At 38.6% G+C, this 25,008-nt stretch overlaps 3 protein-coding genes across 10 annotated transcripts in view; 2 read left to right on the forward strand and 1 right to left on the reverse strand.

The window, feature by feature from the left end:
* Window positions 1-10,938, forward strand: part of CALCOCO2 (calcium binding and coiled-coil domain 2) — a 28,933-nt gene extending 17,995 nt beyond the window's left edge. The window contains exons 9-14 of one of the 2 annotated variants that reach the window (XM_081971390.1): window positions 3,162-3,252; window positions 4,264-4,386; window positions 6,168-6,254; window positions 7,496-7,616; window positions 8,761-8,789; window positions 9,210-10,938. In XM_081971390.1, coding sequence (XP_081827516.1) covers window positions 3,162-3,252; window positions 4,264-4,386; window positions 6,168-6,254; window positions 7,496-7,616; window positions 8,761-8,789; window positions 9,210-9,392 — 634 coding nt within the window. In that variant the 3' untranslated portion in view covers window positions 9,393-10,938. The remainder of the gene's footprint in view (window positions 1-3,161; window positions 3,253-4,263; window positions 4,387-6,167; window positions 6,255-7,495; window positions 7,617-8,760; window positions 8,790-9,209) is intronic. The other variant, XM_081971389.1, reaches the window with a different exon arrangement.
* A 7,753-nt stretch (window positions 10,939-18,691) lies between these two features.
* LOC309401982 (uncharacterized protein) lies at window positions 18,692-19,738 on the reverse strand. The gene has a single exon (XM_081971399.1). The coding sequence runs from the start codon at window positions 19,684-19,686 to the stop codon at window positions 19,123-19,125; it is 564 nt and encodes a 187-aa protein (XP_081827525.1). The 5' UTR covers window positions 19,687-19,738; the 3' UTR covers window positions 18,692-19,122.
* A 118-nt stretch (window positions 19,739-19,856) lies between these two features.
* The window catches only part of TTLL6 (tubulin tyrosine ligase like 6), a 56,374-nt gene continuing 51,222 nt past the window's right edge, over window positions 19,857-25,008 (forward strand). For 2 of the 7 annotated variants that reach the window (XM_081971378.1, XM_081971382.1), the window contains exons 1-2: window positions 19,857-20,966; window positions 24,600-24,695. In XM_081971378.1, the coding sequence (XP_081827504.1) occupies window positions 20,923-20,966; window positions 24,600-24,695 (140 nt within the window). In that variant the 5' untranslated portion in view covers window positions 19,857-20,922. The other 5 variants (XM_081971379.1, XM_081971381.1, XM_081971377.1 and 2 more) reach the window with 4 other exon arrangements.

Below are 25,008 nucleotides of genomic sequence, written 5' to 3' on the forward strand. Positions count from 1 at the left end.
TCAGTAGAAGAATTAAATATACCTACAGTAGACCTGCCTGATCACATGAAGATAGATATGATAGCAGGCAGCCTTTAAGAGTGGGTCCCATCATGCAGCCTACAGTACCATTGTTGTTAACAATTGGAAAACATATCAACCACCGATAGTCTGAGGGACAGCATGGCTAAAACTGCATAACTCAACAGTAGATGGGGGGAGAGGAGGCACCATCATTCCCTTCTGCAGCCTAAAAACTCAATCTGCAGTTTTCCACAGGCTTGCTGGATACCCTCAGCCAGAGTGGCTAGAATAGCCAGCCATGTATGCCACCTTTGCAGACATTTTGGGGGAAGATGAGGCTTCAATCCTCCCCCCGCATAGGGATTATGACCGTAATGTTGTTTTGAAACCTGGAGCTTAAGTTCCAGAGATAATATCCAATATTAATGGAATAACTTTTAATCAAGCATTTGTATTCAAATTTTAGAGGGTCATTAGAGAAAAAAAACCTTCTAAATCGCTATCTTCAGTACCTATTTTTTTTTGTTCCAAAGAAGCAAGAGGCATGTTCCGATGCTCACAGGCCACTATCACAAGGATCTCAACAAGGTTACAATAAGGGATCATTTCCTGCTATCAGATTTGATGGGCAGATTACAGAGAGCTCCCATATTTCCCAAACACTTGGGATGCGTATAATCTTGTTAATAATCAAAGAAGACTATTTGACAGCCTTTGATACCAAGTTAGGGAAAGTTTGAGTATAGATAGTCCTCGATTTACAACCATTCATTTAGTGACTGTTCAAAGTTACAACAGGACTAAAAAAAAAGTGACTTGCAACTGTTTTTCACATTTATGATCACTACAGCACCCCCATGCTCACATGATCAAAATTCGGTCACTTGGCAACTGGCATGTATTCATGACAGTTGCACTGTCTTGTGGTCATGTGACATTTTTACATGTGGTAAAATGTGGCCATTTTTTACTTTCTCAACTGGTTTCCCACAAGCAAAATCAGTGTGGGAAGACAGGTTCACTTAGTGACCAGATGATTCACATTACAATTACAATGCAGAGATTTCCTTAATCACTGTGGCAAAAAAGGTCAAAAATGGGGCAAAGTTTAACAACTGCCTTGCTTATCAACTGAAATTTGGGGCTTTGTAATTCGAGGATTACCCATATACAGTTTATACCTTTTGGATTGGCTAATTGTGGAGTAGTATTCTTTAGATTCATGAACCAATTTTTCCTCGGAAATGACAAACGTGATAATTTATTCGAATGACATCTTTATTGTCTCTGAGAATGCAGAGGCTCGTGTGCAGCACATTAGGGGGATGTTGTGAAATCTACAGGAGAATAAGCTGCTTGGGAAGCTTGACAAATGCACCTTTGCCCTCCACCAATTGGACTACTTAGGTTACAGGATTTCAACCAATGATCTGCAGATTTACTAAGGTGTGCAGGCAGTGCTATATTTGTTGCCTAACGTTCCTATTTCATAAGCCGAGTATCTTCAATTGCAATAATGTGAGGATTTTACAGTCTTGCAACTTTACTTGGCACCAGCAAGTACTGGAAAGGGTTTGGGGGCAGGATAACAGGTTCAGGATTTGTTTACCAGAATCAAGACATAGCAGCAGCAAGACCCATATGTTCGGGTCTGGATGGACGACATCTAGAAAACTCATCAAAGTACATTATCTGTTTTCGGTGAAAGATGGAAAATCTGCAGCATAAAGACAGATCTTTATGCATGTACCTTTAAGGGAGGAAGTACTGCAACTTTGAAATGGTACTGAGATGGCTGGACTTGAGGAATCTTCAAGACACTGCACAGAACATTAAGACAATTTGTTGGCCTAGGATGGCGCCAGACATTAAAGACTATGACAAGTGTGCCAAAGAGACAAGGCCCTAAAAATATTCTCCCCAGCCTTGGCATACAGTATTATTTGACTTTAGAACAGGTTTTCCACCAGTGCAGGTTATATATCCATATTGGTGGTGGTGGATCTCTTCACTAACAACCAGATGTTGCAATAGTATTTGAGGTGTTATTGTACATACAGCCAACACAATTACCCATCGTTTAATCCATTAGCCAATTTTGTATATAATAATTGTATCCATGCATCAATTTGCCACGGGCCAGACCTTATGGGAAACAGGGGTTTTATCTGCAACCTCACACTAGGGTTGCATCCCCGGGCCCTGGATTTTCCAGAGGAGCAATGCACTGCTCAGGCACTGTTAAAAGAGCAGCTGGACTAAACCAAACCACACAGCAACAACATAAAAGAGCTTGGCAATTGCAGAGGGGGATAATGTGTGGCTTCCTATTACATTTTTAACTTATACCAGACCCTCAAAAAAGCTACATGCAAATTTTGGGGGGCCTTTTAAGGTCCTATGATAGGACAGTGCTATGGACCTTTGTTTGCATTTGCCACCATCTATCAAAGTGCACCCATTTTCATTCGATATTGATGTTAAAGGAGGCACTTCGCAATCATTGGCAGCCTCCACACACCACCTACACCCAGGAACATTGAAGGCCAAGGGAATTCGAAGTGAGGGAAGTATTGGACTTGAGGCAGAAGAAAAGAATACAGTGTTTGATTCATTACAAGGGCTACCCAGAAACAGAGCACTTGTGAGGAAATATAAGGTACATGGATGCTCCAGAATTAATAAAATTTTTCACAAGTGCTTCTCAAGCAAACTAAGATCTTCCATGTTCCCCAGTACCAGCTTCAGTCCTGAGCCTGAGGAGAACCAGTGAGTGAAGGGGTTAACTATTCAAGGGTGCCCTTTATGAAGAGGCACGAGACTGGCAGTGGTTCAGTCTCAGGGGGAATTTGTGGGGGGGACTCTTCTAAAATGCTTTAGATGTTTTACAGGGAGAACCACCTGACTGAGAGAAGGCAGACAGTCTGACAAGATTCTTGTAATGTGGGTGATCGGCGGTAAAGTATCCACTTGGGCTTATTCATGGAATGTTTTTGGTTACTTGTATTTGACAGGGTTCCCATGATGCAATAAATACTGCATTTACATGCTATAGAGATTATAGTATAATTTGTATCCTCTGAATTATCCAGAGAACTATTCTTGATATAAATGCAATAAAGAAGTAATAATAATCTATTATGTCTGTTTCCAAATAGGACCAAAAAGGAGAAAGAATCTGTATTATATGAGAAAGAACAGATTGGAAACCAGTTGAAAACCATTTGGCATCAAAAAGAAGAATTTCAAGTGAGTTAGCAGCTCTGGGGTCTTTCTTAAGGGTTTAAAAGAATTGCTCCTGAGCACATCCTCTCCAGATATGTTAGCCAACTTGACCAGCAGTGCAGATTCTACAGGTTCTTACAGTCTCAACACATGCAAAGGATATCATATTAGACAAGGTTCAATCTTGGAAGGAAGAAGCTTTTCAAATGCCAATTTTAGAGAACCAGAAACAGCATTTGTGCTTGAATGGATAGGACCAAATATATCCAATTGCTTCACATTCCTTTCTTGCAAACCAGTATCTAACACAAATGAATTCTGATACATATTGTCATCCTTATCTCAATTTAGGAACAACTTCTTTCAATTGATAATTTGCACTGCATCTATATGCTTTACATTTAACATCATAGAATGTCAGGAATTTTGTTCATGTGGGGGTATTGAAATGGCCAGAAATTTGAGTCAGTCATAAGTCCCTTAATTCCAGGCAATCATAACTTTGAATGGTCACTGTATCAATGGTCATAATTCGAGGACTATCTGTTTATGGAACAACTCAGATAAGGTTTTTAAATTCTGGCTATTGTGAATTGTAACCATCTGGGTTTCTCTCCACAGGTAAACAGTTTGGTCATCTAGGAGTCATCTGGGATTGTTTCTAGTTGCTCCCATTCTTATCTCCCATTCTTATCTAGGGAGCAAGTGCCTCCAAAGAGCTGCAGCCATTCATCAACAGTGGGGGGGGGGGGAACTGCCAGCTGCTGAGAACACCATTTTCAGAGGATAGAGAGTAGAGGATTTCTAAATAATATATACATACAGAACATTTTTGTTTGTTTTCTAGTCACTTCAGCTATTGAAAGAACTCAATCGTAACATCTGCCAAAATGGTTAAGGTTTTTTAGCTTCCATATCTCTCGGGAATTTTATAATTTCACAATTATCAAATCTGGAAATTTTACAGAACTGTCCTAAAACTAACTTTGAGCCTGATTGCCTAATGGTTTTTGCCTAATCCCTCTCCTTTGTTAGTTACAATTGCACATTCAACAGAAGGAGATGGACAACCTGCAGGAGGGAATTAAAGAAAAAGCAATGCACCTGGAAGAATTGAAGGGAGAGAATTATCAATTAAATGCTGCCTTGTTTAGACAGGTAACTTTCCTACATTTTTTCCTCTTTTGATATATAGTTTTTAAACCTTAAATAACTTTAAATTTGTATTCTTCCCTAGGAAAAGCATAGTTTATTAATCTAATGAAGCAGTCCCCACTCCAGATAATCTAGCTGCTGCAAATTGATGCATTCTTTCCCAACTTGGCAAAAAGTTTATTATCACTTCTTCCTGGGAAACTGCCATTTCACTGTATCACACCACCTCTCCCTTCATAGAAAAAATCAATCAGAGAGAGAAATTTCCTTGGACGGCATTTAAGAATGTAAACAACTCTTTGCTCTAAATCCCTTTTTTGTCACCCTGACCCTCTCCCAGCATTTTTGTTGTTGTTGTAGACTTCAGGCACCACTGTCAGATTATAAGCAGCCAGAAGGTGTTTTGTCTACGAGGGACTCAGATTCACCACACAATAATCATTTTCTGAAATGCACAATACGACAGCAATGGCCTTCCATAAACTAACCTTGCAAATTTCAGTGGCTATGTTTATGAAGTGAGAGATGGTGTGATAGTCTCTGCTGACGCACTTTCTGTTTGAGGGAGGAAAGGAGGCACTGGCAAGGGCAAAGGCTCACAGTTCTACCATAAGGATTTTTCTATTGGGCCAAGAACCGGAAGAAGAATTAGCAAGCAAAGCCTTTCGGCTAAGAGTAAACAAGTATAAACAAGAAAGAAAAAAAGGAAGAAAGAAAGTAAGGAAGGAAGAAAAAGAAAGAAAGAGACAGAGAGAAAGAGAAAGAAGGAAAGAAAGAAAGAAAGAAAGAAAAAGAAAGAAAGGAAAGAAAGAAAGAAAGAAAGAAAGAAAGAAAGAAAGAAAGAAAGAAAGAAAGAAAGAAGAAAGAAAGATGTATTTGTTTGCTTAACAATAAGAACAAAAATATAAGTAGGATTTGGACAGTGGGATGAATGTCTTAGGTTATATCATCCTAGGTATGATTTTCAGGTAGTTCTCATTTGGTATCTGTGAACATTTTAGTTTGAGGTTCCCGATCTGTTCATTATTATTGTTTTCCTTCAGTGCCTAATCAAGCAGAAAAAATGGGAATGCACTAAGGCAGATTTTGAGCTACATTTGGAGGATAATTCATATGTTCTGACTTTCTCTGTATATGCTGTCCTTTTATTCTTTCTCTTCTCCCCATTAAAACCTTTAATTGACTTCTTGGTTTCGTTTTGGGCAAAAATATCCCTCCATAGCCATGCCATTCTATTATTTGCCCTATAAAACCTGGCACGGGGTTTTATACAGCCAGCAAGATCCCCTTGTCTTGAACACCGTGTGGTCCATTTCTCTTGAATCAGTTAAATATATCCTACTATTACAGAATTTTGATGCATATTTTAAACTGGGCCAATTCTAATGTCTCCCTGTTGCCCACATCACCCATTTTATATGTGCCTAAAACAACAAAATCACCTATCACTGCTTTAGAATTATATAGAGATTATTTGATTAGGGCACCTGGTGTGAATGCTATCATCTTTCTGGAAGTGCTGGCTTGTCTAATAATTAGAGATGGTGCCTGCCTAATTTAAATTCCCAGTCCTGGCACTTAGTGGAAGATCTTGGACACCCTGTTACCTTTCAGTCTAATCATACGGTACTCCACAGGGCTGCTCTAAGAATTAAATGGATCTTAACCCTGAGTACTACCGGTAGTGGAAGAAGTATGAAATAAGGATTTTTTTGGGGGGGGGGGAGATGTTTACCATTTGCCTTTGGCTTCTAATTATGATCCATCTTTTTTTCTTTTCTCAGCAAATGTTGAACAACATCCAGGAAGAACAAACACTTGCACTTCAAATCCTGAAGAAGCAAAAAGATGAACTAGAGCAAGAAAATCAGGTGCAAACTTTGTCATGTGGGAGTGATGAGAGTTGCTACTGTTGGATTATTGTGCAGGGGGTGGTATTGCATAACTAGGGACAGTCTGAAGTTGCTTGGGGTAGCTTTTTGTAATCTTGTGGCTCCTTGTAGCTGGGAATGAAAGAAAGCTTGTAAATAACTGCAATATTTCAATACTAGGAAACTTACAACCTAAAAGAGTGTGGATTAATCATCAATTTTCTCTAAAGAAAAGTTGAATAGTTAACTCATATCTATTGTAATTCCAGAAAACAGTAATAATTCACAAAGTATAGTGTTTCCCTGCCATCATTTTAATATTTATTTCTGCCGCTACTAATCAGCGTAATCTGGTATTAAAAACATATGTTTCAAATATTTTTTTTATGCTCAGTGAACGGTCTGCAGGTATGCTTGCATTCTTAATAATTCAGTCTTGAGCACCAAACCAAATCTGCTGCCATTGCAGTATTGCACATATATTACTGTGCAGATATTTATAATGTGATTTAATTCTTTATCTTTACCTGTACTGGGGGCTTCTTGGAAATACTATTTATGGTTGCATGTAATTCCTCCCCCCAGAGCTGCAGAGCATAGGATCATTGGTTAAGGTAATATTATTGAGTAATCTCATCCAAATTTTGCACAGTTTCACTAATGGCCAGGTAGAGCCATTGAAGACTGTTAAGTAAGACATTGTTTAATTCTAGCATTTTTGTAAACAAGACACTTTACTCACTAGTTATAACCATGGTTTCATGTTGCTTCAATGTCAAGTGCATACTAAATTTTACCTGTAGACAAACTCTAGGAATAGGACAATGATGCTATAGGATGGAAGAGCAATGTGAATTTTGATGGCAGGAGGTGGGATAAGCAAAAGTTTCAAGTATGGAAGAAGAACCTGCTTATAAGCTTTGCAATATTTCAAAGGGTGGGCATCCAATTTTGCTCAGGTTTCAAATCACTACAGAACAAAAACAAACTTTTCCAGTTCCCTAGATCAACCAACTGAACAAAGTCAGAAAAATCTACAGCTGTTTCTGTTGGAAACATTTGCGTGGATGTTCCCACTGTGAAACTATGTTATGGGACTGGTGAGAAACCAACTTCCATGTGTAAGCAGGGAATTTTGTTCCTATATTTCAGATGCAAACAAATGTTTCTGGGCCCAACTATCTACGTATATATCATAACTTCCAATTACTGGTTATGCATTTTAGCTTTTTTCCCCCCAGAAATTATGGCAAGAAAATGAGGTGTTGAAGGCACGCCTCCCTGAAACACGCAGTTCATCTGCTGGATTCCTATCCCGGTCACTGCCTAACTCTGCACTTCTGTTTGGAAGTCCATCTTCTGGTGAGTACCCTTCGACATCCAGCTGGGAGGTTCAACCTAGCAGGAAAAGTAGGCTAATTGAGAACTCAGTGCTGTTCTGTTTAAAAACACGTAATTGCTTAGGTTGTTCTCAACTTATGACTGTAATAGACCCTGCTCATTATTGACATAAATCGTGATGATCATAAGGTGGGTCATCAGGTGGCTGACCCAATTTTGTGTCTCTTTTTTGCATCAGTTGTTAAGTGAATCCATGGTTCACTAAGGGATGTTTTTGCCAAAAATCAGAAGCAAACAATGGGTTTTGGCAAAAACTTTGTAAATTGCGGACACTTGACCATGAGATGCTGCAAATGGCTGTAAATGCAAGCCATGGCCAAGCACCCAAAATGTGGTCACATGACTGTAGGCAGGGGCAGTCACTGAAATTTTGAAACCAGCCAGGTTATAACTACAGTTTTTTGGTCCATGTTACCTTTGAACAGTCACTAAGCATAAATGAAGGATGGCTGTACCAAATTTTGCAGTTATGAGGAGGGCTACTTCTTTTGGATTTGTTATCTTTTGCTGAGAAATAATAACAATGCCCTGAGACAGACATTGGCATTTCTATGAGTTGTACATCCAAATAAGATGGGATAGATTATGTATTGGCAGATCTTACTAATGTACAAACTTCCTAATTGATTCATGACATTACTGTTCTTTACCATCACAAGTATTTTGAAGTGTCACTGAAGCTATATATTAACATTAAAAGTAAGGTAAAGGTTTCCTCGCACATATGTGCTAGTCACTTCCGACTCTAGGGGGAGGTGCTCATCTCTGTTTCAAAGCTTAAGAGCCAGCGCTGTCCAAAGACGTCTCCGTGGTCATGTGGCCAGCATGACTCAACACTGAAGGTGCACGGAATGCTGTTACCTTCCCACCAAAGGTGGTCTCTATCTTTCTACTTGCATTTCTACCTGTTTTTGAACTGCTAGGTTGGCAGAAGCTGGGACAAGTAATGGGAGCTCACTCCTACGGGATTTGAACTGCCAGCCTTTCTGATCGACAAGCTCAGCATCTTAGCCACTGAGCTACTGAGTCCCTTTATTAACATTAAATAACTCATGTAATTTAATGTCAAAGTGTTTTATTTTTCTCATTATGGTTTGTCTTACAGCATCACCAGAAGTTGCTCAGGTGGACCCGGTGAGTTTTCACTTTTAATGTCTTTATTATTGAGCACAATGTAAAAAAAACCAACAACACCTGAAACACAGTAAAGACGAAGTGAAAAGAAGTCAGAGAAAACAAGGAAAGGATACATGATTGTTGAAGCCACAATTGTTGGCTACAATCATTGTCCTTAATAGTCCTTTGGTGCTTTAAACCAGACTTGTTTAGAACTGAAGGAAAGGCAGATTAGTGGTGTGAGGCCTTAGTCACTTAACATTTTGCAGGTTGTTTTGAGGTATCCATCTCTTTTTTCTCTGCTAGCTACAGTTCCACTTCATCACTTGCCATGATACCACAGAACAAAGCTTTCCCATTCCTGTAACAGAAATTTACTGTATATCATGCAGTTTCAAAGCAGTTTGAAGAAAAAATTTTTCCATTGTCATCTTTCAGGTCTCTCTGAAAAAGTGTCCCATATGCCAGGAGGTCTTCCCTAATGACATTGGAGAACAACAATATTTGGATCATGTGCAAAGTCACATTCTCAACTGTCCATATTGCAATAAAAGCTTTGACAGCTCCGACAAGCAAGTGTATGATGATCATGTCTTTTGCCATCACTTAGACGAGGCTTAAGCCTGCTGGCATCACCTAAAATATTACACTAATGCCTTTTTTTCTTTCCTTTTCCCATTTCTCTCCTTTGTATGATCTGGCAGGGATAGATACTTAAAATGCTAAAATTGACATACCAAGCTAAAGTCTGTTGTTGGGCCTTAGGTACTGATTACTTTAATTTTCTTGTGATACATGTGTTAAAATAAATAATACATTATGCTTTTGTTTTGGAAACAGAATATCCCATATTTAAATCTTAGATTTAAAAATAAGATGCTAGTAGAATGTCTCTAGCATATGGGCTCCAACACAAGCCTGAAAGTTTAGAAGCATACTCTTTCCTGTCACCATCTCTTTGGGATGGTTTAGGTCCAAAAGGACCGTCCAGCGGCAAAAGTATAGACTGAAATCTTGGAGCACGTTGCAACATCAGCTCCTCCTTCTCCTGAACCCATTTTTTTAATGTTACTGAGATTGATAAAGGCACTAACAGGTTTTCATCAGTCTTGTCACTGTATTGAAAGGATTAAACAAAAAGGGCCTTTTTTAATAAAACAAAATAGTAATATTCTTTAGGACTTTAGCATAAATTCATTGGATCCCTCAAATTGGACTGCAGTATCATACCTCCAGCATCAAGGAGTTGCAACATATAACCCGAATCTCTTTATGATAATTTAGAAATGTGCTGCTTTTTTTGAAATTTCTCTCTCTCTCTCTGACTACATTGTCAAAATGCCATGTCTATTATATAATTAAGAATACTGTATTAGAACAGAATACATGAGTGGAATTCTTTTTCTTGAGAAAGCACAATATTTTTTAGTTTGACAGTGCACTTTCTACTCTTTAAGACTGAATGTTGCAATAGAAATAAGCTGCTTACATACAGATTATATACTATGTATTGATTAACTAAATAATATTATATATAGCAAAATCTATTCTAGTAGCACTTTACTAAATATTACTTTTTAAAAAAAGTAATATTATTTATCATTATTTTCTTTATTCCCTCTTTTGCATTATTATGATTATTTTGCTTTGATTGTACACTGAATGCTTCTGTACCTGAGACAAATGTTTGTTCAATCACATTTGGTCAAATAAAGCATTAATTCAATTTAGATAATTAAATAAGTGTTGGTTTTTCTTTTTCAAGTACCTATCGATTACTTATTGAAAATATACCAAATTCAGAATGGAGATACGCACCTATATGGATTCACTGGATATGCACATGTATCAGATGTAGTGAATCAGATGTAGTGAATTCAAAATATCTACCCTCTACTAGTAAATTTATTTTTTGGTTCTGTACTGAGACAATTTTACTACTTAGTATGTTAACTCAGATAAACATACCAGAAAAAAACAGGATTAGGGTAATTTCCAGAAGATGTTCTGCTTGCACTCGGGAATCAATTAAAGATCCTGTCTTATCAGTTGAAAAAATAGTTTCTTCCTTTATATTTTCTGTTTGTACTATGTGCCATCTGTTTCTTTTGACGAAGTTCTGTAGTTCCTTGCAAGTTTACTTTGGCTCTCTTCTCATTTGGCTGCTTTTACCAAAATAAAATTATCATCTGGATACTTTCTAATTGTTGGTGTTCCTTGGTGAGATTTCTGCTACAGGAGCTGCATAAAGATTATAACAGATGTGCTGTATAAAGATGCCTTACAATATTTTGCTTCCTGAAATAATGGCCAAGATTTTATTTTCCCTAGTTTCACATAGCGAAACTGAATGGATTTGCAGTAGAATTTTTCCTCATGCACAGATATAAAGTGGTTTACACAAATGAAATGGCAGCAGATCAGTTCCTGACATATCCAGCTCTGATTGTTTAGCAATAGCTACTGCTTAGTAGTTCCAGGGCCTGTCTAATGATAGATACTGCAGCATCCTGTTAAAAAAATCACACATCACACACCCACACAAACACACAATCAGCACTATGACAGGATTGGAAAAGATCTGATTTATCTATCCTTCCCACATCACATTTGGGCAATTTCCAATCTACAACAATAATATGGAATATAGAGATATACATAATTAGCTTATTGGGGAACACCAAATATAAATAGTTTCTTCCAGAGAAAAGCAGATCCTGCTATCATTATGCAAGTACTTGAATCACTAATCCTAAACTCTGGGCGGAGGGGGGGGGCAGTGGTCCTCAAGATTGTGTATCAAACATGGAGAATAAAACAAGCCACACGGTTCTTCTGCTGACACAGATGCTTTATTGAGTTGAAGTATAGGGAAGAAGATAAATACTAAACTGTTTTAGGGGGGTAGATTCGCTACTGATTTAGGCCAGTTCCCTTCTTCCTGCTGTTTAAGAGTAATTTTTCCAGCCTAGTTGCAATCCTGAACTGCGCATGGCTGAGGTGTTTTTTGTCATTACTAGCAATACAACTATCACTCCTGCTCTCTATGTCCCCTTGTTCTGTATTCCCTGCCCCAAGAGCTCATGTTACTCTACCAAGCTTCTCATGCATCCCATCTGTTACAACACCGCCTAGGTTATACCAGGCATGAAATCTTATTTTCACTACTGGTTTGGAACCAAGAGCGTGCAAGTGTGCTTGCTTTGCTTGTGCGCGCGCTTCTGCACATGTACAGAGTGTCCGTGATGATGGCTTGGTGCTTGGGTGGAGCCTCCCACCGCCACCACTACCACTTCGCCCGAACCGGGGCAAACTGGCAGAGTATCACCTCTGGGATATACCACTGACTTCCTTTTAAGACTTGTCTGAGCACCAACCTCACTAATATGCACCTTCCACACAAAGTTATTAACTTTTGTATAGTGAGGAAACTTCCACTGCGTGTGCAATGGCTGTGTGCTTTAATTGTCTTTAGTAAAAAATATTTTTTTTATTTATTAGAGTAGAGTAAAGATTTGGATGAGGGAATAAATGGGGAACTCATCAAATTTGCAGATGACACCAAGTTGGCAGGAATAGCCAACACTCCAGAAGATAGGCTTAAGATACAGAAGGATCTTGACAAACTTGAACATTGGGCACTAATAAAATGAAATTTAATGGTGAAAAGAGTAAGGTTCTACATTTAGGCAACAAAAACGAAATGCACAGGTACAGTATAGGTGGTACCTTGCTCAACAGTAGTAACTGTGAAAGGGATCTTGGAGTCCTAGTGGACAACCATTTAAATATGAGCCAGCAGTGTGCAGCAGCTGCCAAAAAAGCCAACGCAGTTCTAGGCTGCATCAACAGAGGGATAGAATCAAGATCACGTGAAGTGTTAATACCACTTTATAATGCCTTGGTAAGGCCACACTTGGAATACTGCATTCAGTTCTGGTTGCCACGATGTAAAAAAGATGCGGAGACTCTAGAAAGAGTGCAGAGAAGAGCAACAAAGATGATTAGGGGACTGGAGACTAAAACATATGAAGAACGGTTGCAGGAACTGGGTATGTTTAGCTTAAGAGAAAGGACTAGGGGAGACATGATAGCATTGTTCCAATATCTCAGGGGTTGCCACAAAGAAGAGGGAGTCAAACTATTCTCCAAGGCACCCGAGGGTAGAACAAGAAGCAATGGGTGGAAACTAATCAAGGAGAGAAGCAAATTAGAACTCAGGAGAAATTTCCTGACAGTTAGAACAATTAATCAGTGGAACAGTTTGCCTCCAGAAGTTGTGAATGCCCCAACACTGGAAGTCTTTAAGAAGATGTTGGTTCGCTATTTGTCTGAAACGGTATAGGGTTTCCTGCCTAGGCAGGGGGTTGGACTAGAAGACCTCCAAGGTCCCTTCCAACTCTACTATTGTATTGTATTATTGTATATTATTGTAAATTGAATTCAAATTAAAATTGAATTCATGCTAAGTTTTTATTATTGTTTTACTTTAGTCAACAGAGACTGAAAGTCCTGGTAGTGTCATATGGGATTCCACAAAAGTTTAAACATTAAAAAGGGTTCTTTGTGCAATTTGGGGGACCAGTGAGCTAGAATATGGAGCTGAAGAAGTAATTAAAATTATATTGAATTTTCTTGTCCCTATCTAGTCACAGAAAATGGTGGTGAAGGTGTTGGACTAGAAACAGACACTAAGTTCTGGTCCACCCTTCACAACAGGTGCTCCATGAGATTCTCAGTCTAATTTTCTATAAGGATTTTCTGGAGAAAAAAAGTGGAGTAGTATGTATGTCATTTTGAACTCCTGAGTGAAAGGAGGATATATATCAAAAATGGTGTTTCTGTGATACAAAAAAGCATTTAGCAATGGTTCTATAGTCAAGGTGATAAAGCACAAGTTGTGACCTTCCAAATTGACTAAACTACATCCAACATACCTGAAGTGGAGCTGCCTGCTGTACTGGCAGATGTCCTTCATAATATACGGAGAGCTACCCAATGAGCTATCCCGTCATTGAACTCATACAGCTTGCTAAACCATCTTTTGCCAACCCCTGCAGTAACTCAAAGTTAATCAGCAAGACAGCCAAAGGTAGCATCTCTTGCATAATATTGCCGTGGGATCTCTATGCTTCTCCCATGATTTAAAATACAACTTTAAAAATGCATGAAAACTTACAAATTGTCAAATTTACACACATAACACCAGGGACGTGCGGTCAGGGGAGGCAGGGGAGGCAGGGCCTCACCTCTATTCATGAAATAATAGTATATAATATTATATACTATATATATATATATATATGTATGTATGTATGTATGTATGTATGTATGTATGTATGTATGTATGTATATATATATATATATATATATATATATATATATATATATATATATATATATATATATAATATTATAATATTATATACATCTGTCCGGCTGCGCCCGGGAGCTGAGGAGGCAGAAATGTTGTCAGCGCTTCCGGATGACGAAGGCACGAAAGCGACAGTCGCTTTCGTGCCTTCATCATCCGGAAGCGCCAACAACATTTCTGCCTCCGCCCTCCGCAGCTCCCGGGCGCGCCCGGACGGAGGTAGCCAGAATGGCGCCGAGGCAGTCCGGCGGGTGAGTGACCAAGGATCAGGCTGCCTCGCTTGCTCTTTCGTCCGGCCGGCCGGATGTAGCCACAGCAACGCCGAGGCGGTCCAGGCGGACGAAAGAGCGAGTGAGGCAGCCTGATCCTTGGTCACTTGCCCGCCGGACTGCCTCGGCGCCATTCTGGCTACCTCCGTCCGGGCGCGCCTGGGAGCTGCGGAGGGCGGAGGCTGCGCTTTCACCCCGCTCAAGCCTTGCCGCCTGCATGGGAAGCCGCCTGAATGGGAAATGGGAATGGGAAGCGCAGCCGCCTAAATGGGAAAGTAACGAAAGGGGCAGCAAGGGCAAGCAGGAAAGCAACGAAAGGGGCAGCGAGGGCGGGTGGTGGCTGCAGGTGGCAAGGCTTGAGCGGGGTGAAAGCGCAGCCCCTTTCGTTGCTTTCCCATTCACCCCGCTCAAGCCTTGCCCGAGGGAGCTGGGGATCGGGCTTTGGGTTGGTGGGAGACCTTGAAGGAGTGGGGGGGGGGAAGGGACTGGCGCCGGTGGAGGAAGCAATGCTACGCGGATCAGTGCACTCCGCGGTCCCCTTAATGTTCACTCAGGAAGGCGGAGAATGGGACCACATGTGCTGGAGGCTGAGGCTGCCTCAGCCTCCTGCACACGTGGTCCCATTCCCCGCCTTCCTGATGACATCACCAGCCTCACCAGGCATAACCCCCACCGCACGTCACTGCATAACACACATATCTTTGTTACTTTATAAATATCTCAAGGTGGTTTACTTACGTAAGTCCTATCTGTCCTCCTATTTTCCCGTAACAACAATCTGTGAAGTAGATTGGGCTAAGAGAGAATGACTAGCCCAATGATACCCAGATGGCTTTCATGTCTAAGGCATGAAAGGACTAGAACTCACAAGTTCCTGATTTCTAGGCCAGCATCTTCCCCACTACACCAAACTGGTGTTTATATACTTATTTCCACCTGAAACCTCTGAAGTATAAAAGAACATTTATCATTCGATAGTTTGAGATTGCTGAAATATGAGATAATTTGAAAATGATTTATTACTTTTATAATCTACTCCCACCCAAAAATCATATAGCACCAGAAGCTGTGGATTTTAGCATACCAGGAGACCGAACGATACTATTCTGCAGGCTTGTCATATACCATTCTACCTACCAAAAAGAATACAGGTAGTCCTTGAGTTACGACTGTAATGGAGCTATCCATTACCATCACAAGCCAAGAGGACATTAAGTGAATCACATTAAGTAAATGAGACAGGGGTGAAATACTATCGGTTTGGACCAGTTCACCTGAACTGGTAGTAAAAATGCTACCCGTTCCCCTGAACCGGTAGTAAAAAAATTGCTACCGGTTCGGGTGAACAGGTTTTTCTGACGATCAGCTGTGACGCATGATTTATGTTAGCTGGCAAATGGGATTTCCTGCTTTCTAGCTAATCTAAATTGCCTGACCCAGCAGATTTCCCAACACACACACACACACTGTTCACTTACCTTTGCATGCGCACTCTGTGCCTGCACGGAACACGTACTCACATTGCTATCAAACCGGTAGCAAAGATAAGTGGATTTCACCCCTGAAATGAGCCCTCATTGCTGTTCCCACAAATATGTGTGGGTCTTTAAGAGCACATGGGATACCTGAGGAGTGGGGATAACCAGGGGAGGGGAGCCTAGTACAGGAACAAGTCCACCTGCTTCTGGCACCCAAGTCCTCTCCCCACCCACTGAGATATCCCATGCTTCATTTCTCACACCTTGGGGTCCCCACAACTGCTTGGGTTTTCTCCACACCAAACCCATCACTGATCGTTTACTTACCTTTTGAAGATCTCCAGAATTCAAGATGTCAGAGTAGGAAAGGAGAACAGGTCGGGAATTCCCAAACATTTTTGCAAAGAGAAGAGAAACCTATAGGAAAGAGGAATTTGCTATTGGCTGCATGCCTTCCTTCTCCCACTATTAATTCATAGTGTCTGTGCCATTACCTGATTTTTGTAACAGATACATTACAATGATGGGTTGTATCCATGTCCATTGCCAGAGTAACTTCCAAAGGTTTGAAACTCAGAAAATACCTTAAGTAAAATGTAACTTGAAAATATTAACCTCCAGCTGATGCTTCCATTTAATATACTGGTATTTAATTACAGTTATACATAATAATGGAGTTTTGAATTATTTTAATGAGGCAACAATTACATTTAACTATGGAACAGGTTGTTTTAAGATACTCTTTTTTTCAAAGAGAATGGTTGAAATGACACCACATCTTTAATTTGGTTGCCGAAACCATAATAATACAGTGAATTATAAATTAATTAAACAGCCTTGGTTCACACAATATACTAAATCACACTAACTATCCATGATTCATGTGGAAGAAATATGCTAAGTGTGTGCAAATTCAAACAGTATGTGTAGCAATCATTACTATGGGTTCATTCACTAGTTGCAAAAACAAAACAGAAATAAGTTTTTGTTCTAAGCCTGCAGAAATGAAACTTTTTCGCCCCCTTCTGGATGTCAAGTATGTAACGCAAGAAAAATGCACAACCATAGAGAAGTTCTGTTACTCTGTTATGCCAAAAATCATTGAATATTCTTGGGATAACTTTTATTTGATGATATAAGCCAAACATCCTGGAATCATTAAATAAAAAGTGGTGGCTCAAAAATGAACAGCTACCATCTTTGTCTTTCATGGATTTTTCAGTTTAAAAATCTGAAGAATCAATCTGATCTGTTTGATGGCAAAACAGTAAAACTACATTCCCAAATGCGAGTACTCTTCTAAAAATGGTATGTTACTTGCTCAAACCGAATTCAAATGAATTCATTTCAGCTCCATTGATAAGTTACTGATCTTATAAAATCTTGCACATTCATTAATTTAGAAAGCTTGGATAATAGTTGACATTAAAGGCTCCAATCTCTATCCATGCTTCAAACAAGCCAGGAAATTGTATAAGTTTTTCAAGAGAGAGGAGTGATTAAACATGCAGCATGGTCCCCTTAAATACTTTATTAAATGTCAGGATGTTTGCATCAAACCAAGATGCATATCTATCATCATTTTGAGGCAAACTAACTGCAGTTTCCTATAATATAGCTAGTTTAGCATCTATGTAAATTGCAAAAAACTGATCTTGTCACCGTTCTATGATGGTATTACCAATCACACTTTAAAATGATTGGAACGTTAGAGCCATGAGCCCAGGCAGATGTTCAACAAATGGAAATTCTCCCCATCACTTGATACGGGAATGTATCCCAGGTGCCTCTCAACATGAGATAGTGCTTCCTCCAAATTCCATATACAGAAGAAATTCATCAGACATAAAACCAGCTGTTTTAATACTACGTAGCAACTTCCTACACATCTAGATTTCTTTTTGATGCTCTGTGACTTTTAGAACTGGAGTAGTATGGACTACAATGGAAGTATTAAAAAGTAACTAACTTTTATCATTGATCACTAATGCTTTGCACCAGAAACTTTTCTCAGCAATTTATTAAACCTCATCATTATTGAATTGCAGGTGTGAAAGATCAGATCTTCATGAAGTCCAATTAAACTAAGTTAATCATAGCTAGGCAGCAGAACTAACCTGATACAGCCAATGATTAAAGAGGTTTGTACTCATTTTGCTAGTGGCTACCTAGAATTCTAGGCTGATCCTTCTTTTATCTTTGCTTCCAGGTTCTGCTCTTCTCTTACTATTTCAACCCTCTGGTGCTTGAAATAGTTCTATTATAGCCAGTGTTCATCAGCCAGAATCAGTCTTTTTAATATATATTGTTTATTTTAATATATATTGTTTATTATGCACACCTCAAAAATATTTCAGGGAAAACTTTTGGACCTTGCACAAATGCAGCACCTCACTTCTAATTAACTTTTCAGGTTTCCATATGGTCTTGAAAAAAATGATGATCCTTTAAGGAACCCATGAAAGCTAATGCAATTCTTAAAGTAATGATACTTTTAGGCTCACATAGAACCCTAAAAGTGATGTGTGTGGTTAAAAAATAACTGGGACATCTTCAAAGCTAAAAGATTTACGAACTTTTATCAGGGAAACAACGCCGCTCTCCCCTTCAAAATAATCAGCATCTTCCAAAAGCACATGAACTAAGAGCAGTAAAATGAGATTAAAAGAATGCATAATGAGTGGTAAGTTTCCCTCCCACAAAGACAAACTTTAGCGCTGTGCTTGGAATACTTCAGTGTTTAAGAAAAGTGGAGAATAAATGGTACACTTTACCCACTCACCAAAGAAGAAATACCAGTTTTAACATGCAATCTATTTATTGTTACATAGGTTTTTATATGATATGAAGCAAGGCATCAACTTTCTTAATAGAACTAGAATTATCACAATGCAGCAGCAGAATTAACATGTTAGTAATTCAAAATAAACTTGTCCTCTTCTTTAAAAAAAACTCCAATGTTGGTACTAAAGTCTCTTTTATTCAAGTCCTGGAATTCTCAACTTGGTTCAGTAGGAGGATGAAGATGGCAAACTACATTTCTTAAAAGTCCAATTGTTACTTAGTCCAGAAGAGCTTTATAGTGTACTTTATATTCAAAGAGCAGTCCCAATGTGATATGGCCCATGAAGAGAATCAGGAGTAAATGGGATTCAAGAGGCTTTTTGCAAGTGTCTGCTGCAAGTAGAAAAAAGTTAAGGAGAAAGCCTTGTGTTCTTCATATGTTGAAGTCACATGGACCTCTTAGCTTTGCGATATACCTTGACCATCTCGGTTAGTTTTTCCATAGCCTCAGGGATCCCCACACCACTTAGAGCAGAGCAACCCTGAATACGCCATTTGCGTCCAGTTATTTTCCTCACTCCCATCCTCTCTGCCACTTCCATGGAAGGTCGTGCTTCAGGCAAATCTTGTTTGTTGGCTAGCAGCATCAAAGGCACCCCTCGCAAATCATCAGCCTCCAGTAAAGACTCCAACTCCAGCCTGGCTTCTTCAAAACGATAATAGTCCATACTGTCCACCATGAAAATCACCCCATCTGTATTGGTATGGTAGTGCTTCCATAGAGCCCGGATGCGTTTTTGTCCACCAACATCCCACATGGTGAAAGTGACGTTGTTGAAGGACTGAACTGTCTCCACATTGAAGCCCACAGTGGGGATGGTGAAAGTTGTTTCATTCAGCTTCAGCTTGTAGAGAAGGGTTGTTTTTCCAGCTGCATCCAGACCCAGGAGGAGAATACGAGCCTCCATCCCATAGAAAGAATCGTAAATTCGGCTGAGTAAAATCCCCATGGCTCGTTTAAGTGTTAAGCGTAAGCAAGGTATGAAACAGAGGGGAAATGTTTGCAATTTTATATCCAACCAGCCTTCATTTCATTGGCTGCACGCTAGGGGGAGTGGTGTGGAAATCCCTATTACAATACTATCTTGTTGGCAACTGACATGCTGGAAGTTTTGACACAACTATAGTTAGTTAAGGGAGGCCATGTTATAATGATGCAATGAATGGCTGCTTAAAACTTTATTAACAAAACTGCTTCATTGTGATTAGTAACACATATTCAGGGAATACTTAGGCAATTTTATACTTTTCATAACTTTCCATTAGAGCATATGTACCCATAGGTACACAGATACATTTTATGGCACATTATTGCTATCTGAGGGGGTGAGAGTTCCATTTGGTGAAGTTTCTTTTTTTTCCCTAAAGATTTTTATACTCTTACAAACTTAGTTCTCTAAAGATCAGTATCATGGTGATCTACTGCATGGGAATGAGCCAATTTTGGAAAAATTGGAAAAGCATTAGGAAACTGATACAATATTGTATCTAATACAGATACAAAAGTGATATAGAAATGTAGATAAATGTTTAGAATAAATTTGAATTGTGCTATATCTTAAATTATGGGTTTTATCCACAGTAAAATATTCCTGTTTAGAATTAATTTGAATTTCATTGAGATTTACTTCCAAATAATCTCATGAAGTAAAATGTTTTTTAAGCTTTAAAAAATACTATATATATTTTAAAATATGTGCTTCATTTTGAAGACTCTGTGTTTTTTAGAAATAATTGGTCTGATGTTAAGAACTATTCAATTGTTCATTTTTCAAGCATAAGAGTAATTCCTGCTGGGTGTATCATGGACAATTAAGAGAAAAGAAAAATATTACTGAGCACGTGCATTGAACCTCCTAAAGGGTTTAAATGTCCCAGCATTTGGTTTGTTAGACTGTTTAGCCAAAGTAACACTATTTAAGAAAAGGAGCAGAAATGCCATAATCAACTACCAAAGAATCATTAGACCATGATGAATCCTATAAAATTACTATAGACCAATCTATGGCAACAGCAGATCATAATTAATTCTTGTCTGCGGGCCCCCGAGGAAGGAGGAAGGTTAAGAATGTACAAATATTTAAATTAGCCAGTTCTCCGGTAGCCATGATTTGTTACATTTCCAACTATGAATAGATAAAGGGAAAGCAACTGCTCGTCTCGCGCTAATTTCCTGCACCGATAGGATGGACAGGAGAAAACACGTGGAAACATTCGGTTGGAACCACAAGTACGCATGTACAGAATTGGAATCAGGCATTTGAATCATTAGGGGAACGATGGGAAAGAGGAAAAAACGAGAAATAGAATGCGCGCGCAGCCGCCGCGTTTGCTCTCGGGATTTGTATTCCCGGCAGCTGTTCGAATCTTCTCCATGACAACCATCCTCTGCTCCAGCCTTTCTCTCCACGTTTGCATTTCCTCTTTGATGTCGCCTAAATAAAACAAAGAAAGAAAGGCATCCCGGGATTTCATCTGGACCAATGAGAAAGCGGGATGTTTTGTTCCTTTCCAATGAATTTAAGCAGAAAGAGTTTTTCGGGTCTCGGATTCAGTTAATCTTCCGATTGACTTGCAGCAGACGACAAGTAATAAGTTCCATTGCTGACGGCTGGGATCGGTACAAATTGGGTTGAGATGCGGGAAAGGCGAAAGGATGGTGGAAAGAGGGACGCATAAAAATGGGGCGATACAAAAGTGGATCTGGAGGCCACGCCCCTTTACAGAGCCAAACCCTTTGCATTTCGTCGCCCCCCTCCCCAAAACCCAACCCGATTTTGGCGTCTTTTAATTGGCCGGAGGGGGGCGTGCAGTTATGGATGTTGGCTGCTTTGTTTGCTCTCACAGACCCTGGCTGAGGTTGTAATGAATATCAAATATGCATTCACGAAGTGCTAAGTAAGAAATCCATAGTATGCACAGGTACTCAGCAGTGAGTTCATTCGTTTCTCACGCTCTCCAAACAGTAGTAAACAATCCCCTCGCCTTCCCCCGCTGGTCTCGGGTAACGCAAATGTTCACTCTTTTCAGACAATGCGATTTTTGGCTAAGCTAGCTGCAAGTGATGAAAGATGGGTTCTCTCCCATCCCAGAGTGAAGGGGAATGGAGGCAATGCAGGTCTAAGCCTTCGCCTCTTTCCCTTCTCCATTTCCACTCTCTTCGATCCCGAAAGCAAAGGCACTTACTGCCTACCAAGAGAGTTTGGTTTTTGCTTATATTTATTTGGCATCTTTTTTAAACAAGGCACATTCCCTTCATACAGTTTTCCACATACAGGAAATATGCCACCTTTTCTATCCCTAATTCACATATTTCTTTTTACTTAGGATGGAATTATATTCTTTCCAAACAGTCTCTTTAGCAGGCTCACGCTGACTTTGCAAAACACATTTTAGCCTAGCCTACACACAGCCTTCTCACGTGGTTGGTTTATGTTTTGAGACATTATGCAAATGCTAGGAATTAGATTAATTCAACAAACTGTATTTCAGTTAATCAAAGCTTATTGTGTAAACACTGCTCTTCAAAGCTCCTTAGCAACCTGGATTAAATCTCCCTTTATATTATTTATTCTGTTCATATTACCAACTCATGTTCATTCTTTTTTCCAAATATAGTTTCATAATCTTTTAAAATATTATTTTTAATTTCCTAAATCTATTCGCATTCAGCATCAATTTTGTTAAACTCAGTTAATTACAGTGACTTTCTTTTTTTGAAAAGCAGGACATAAGAAAAACTCATTAGCCACAGTAACAGAAAAAAAGAGGTGGCTGATACTATATCCAGAAGCAACATTGTTACCATTGTTGCTGTCTGAAATCATTTACCTAATTGTACCGGTAACTATAGTTAACTATAGTTTTAAAATAATTACTTTAAGTTCTGGTAATGTATGGGAAAATTTATAAATATAAAGTAGCTGGGGAAACTATTCTGCATTTTGGGTTTTTTTGACAATTGCACATGGATGATACCTCATGGAAGATATTAAATCTTTTTTATTATTTCCCGAATCTATGTGACAAATTTATTTTCTTTTTCATTAAACTAGTGAAATTAAATATAAGATTTTGTACAATAGGCATACTTCACTTTAAAACTTCTGCATGAACAACTTTGGCTTATTTTGTTAAAGGAATAGAATGTATTTATTATATATTTACTATGGTCATATACTATTTGTCATCTGGCCACATGCCTTTCTGAATATATATATTTAAAAATATTACATTAAAATCAACATAACAAACACACATGTACACAAACATAGACACACACACACACACACACACACACCATACATACATACCCAGAACATCAGTTACATTGTACAAATATTCAAAAGTTCAAGAAAACAAAGGACTTTTGGAACGCCTAAAAATAGGGAGGACCATTCAAATTTGTTGGAGAATATTGTTATACAGAAGAAGGAAGGAAACTGTTGATGACATTCTATTATGGACTAACAGATTGGTGTTAGCCCAGAGACCAGACAGTGAGATCTAACTGAGTCCAGTACTTTATTTGCTTACACCTACTAGAATCTTGCCCCCTGTTAGCTACAACTTTCTAAGATATTAGATATTCCCTGATAGATTCTAGGATATGGTTACACTTCCCTCTTCCCCCATCCAGCTCAGGACAGCAGTCTTTTTCTGGGAAAGCTCTGAAGGGACCAAATCCTCCTCCTCTTGATGCATGCACACATTTGGTCATACAAAAACAGAAAAAACAGATACCAAAATAATCTAATGGTTGCAAAGTGGGCAAGTAATACTAGCTGAGTCACACTTCCTCTATCCTGATCTTGTTAGAAGTCATCCACAAATAAAATTTAATTGCATTAGACCAGGTAATCCATCTATTGTAGGGCTCTCTAACTGAAATTCTACAGCCTTCTCAAAAACCTAAATTTGTCGTGTAGATGAGAGCTTCTTATATACACCCCATCATACCTGAGCTCTGCTAGTATGCCATGTTATCCCTTTAATTAATCTAATTTAATATCAATGTACATTTGGTTACAGCAATTATCCAAAATCATTTTTATTTGCCAGTATATAATCAGCTTAAAGAAACTACAAGGAAATGGCCCAATATATGAGAGGAAAATGAAAGTTTAATAATCAAAATCCCATTGTGCTTTTTGTAAGTTGCTGTTGCCATATATGTATATGTGTGTGTGTGTGTGTGTGTGTGTATATATGTTTTCGTAGATTTTCACGGGTGTAGGTATGCTGGTTTTGTTGTATTCGGGTCTTTTCCCATGTAAGTGTAACCTTACACGGGAAAAGACCCGAATACAACAAAACCAGCATATATATATATGAAAATGAGAACCAAAGCCACTCTTCTTAAAAAGAAAATAAGTACAATGCCATGTTTTGAATTGTATTATTTTGAGTTGTATTGTATTAATGAATGTTGAATACCGTATGTAGAATTTTTATTGTTATTTTAACCATTTCATGCATTTATTTTTCTAATATAACAGCATTTGTAGAAACCTACTATAAAAAATATTGAATACACTTAATTTTTAAATTAAAACAAATTTCTACTAAAAATAATGAACTTTGAGAGTCATGGTTTAAAAAAACTCTCCACACTTTTATCATTTGCAATTGTGTACATATGCATAGAAAGACATGCTCAGACAACTGTGAATGAAACAAACAAACCATTCCCTAGTGACAGAAGAACTGGTTCATTGCCATTACAGACCACTCTGAAGTAACTTTTGATTTATTCAAGACTCTGCTGTGATTATAATCTGCAGTTAAACACATCAAGTATTTAAAGTATAGTTACCCTCTTATCAGATTGCACTGCACTGTGTTTGATTTTTATTCTGCTTAGAGACATCAAGATGACAACCGCAACATACTCCTTCCACTATGAACAGATCTGGGACGAGTCTAAAAATCATTCTAAGGATTGGAGCCAGAGAATCAGGTTAGTTTAATAAATATAACAATTTAATATATTAAAGAAAGCCCCAGAACTAAATACAAAGTATTTTTCTCTTTTTAAAAGTAAATGGAATAATACATTCTTAAGTGTTAAAAATGTTAAGGTTTTGGAAATCCAAATTAGTGTACCACTTATTCTTTAACAATATACTCACTATATGCAATAAGATATACATGCAGAGATATACATACATTTTTTTGCTAACTTTTCTAAATGCCCTCTCAGAGTTGTCCTGATTTTACTGGCATTTGCTTTCAGTTAAGCAAATGTTTCTGTTGCCTTGGATTCCATTCTG

The sequence above is a fragment of the Natrix helvetica genome (genome assembly GCF_964273705.1).
Source record: "Natrix helvetica genome assembly, chromosome: Z".
Classification (NCBI taxonomy): Eukaryota; Metazoa; Chordata; class Lepidosauria; order Squamata; family Natricidae; genus Natrix; species Natrix helvetica.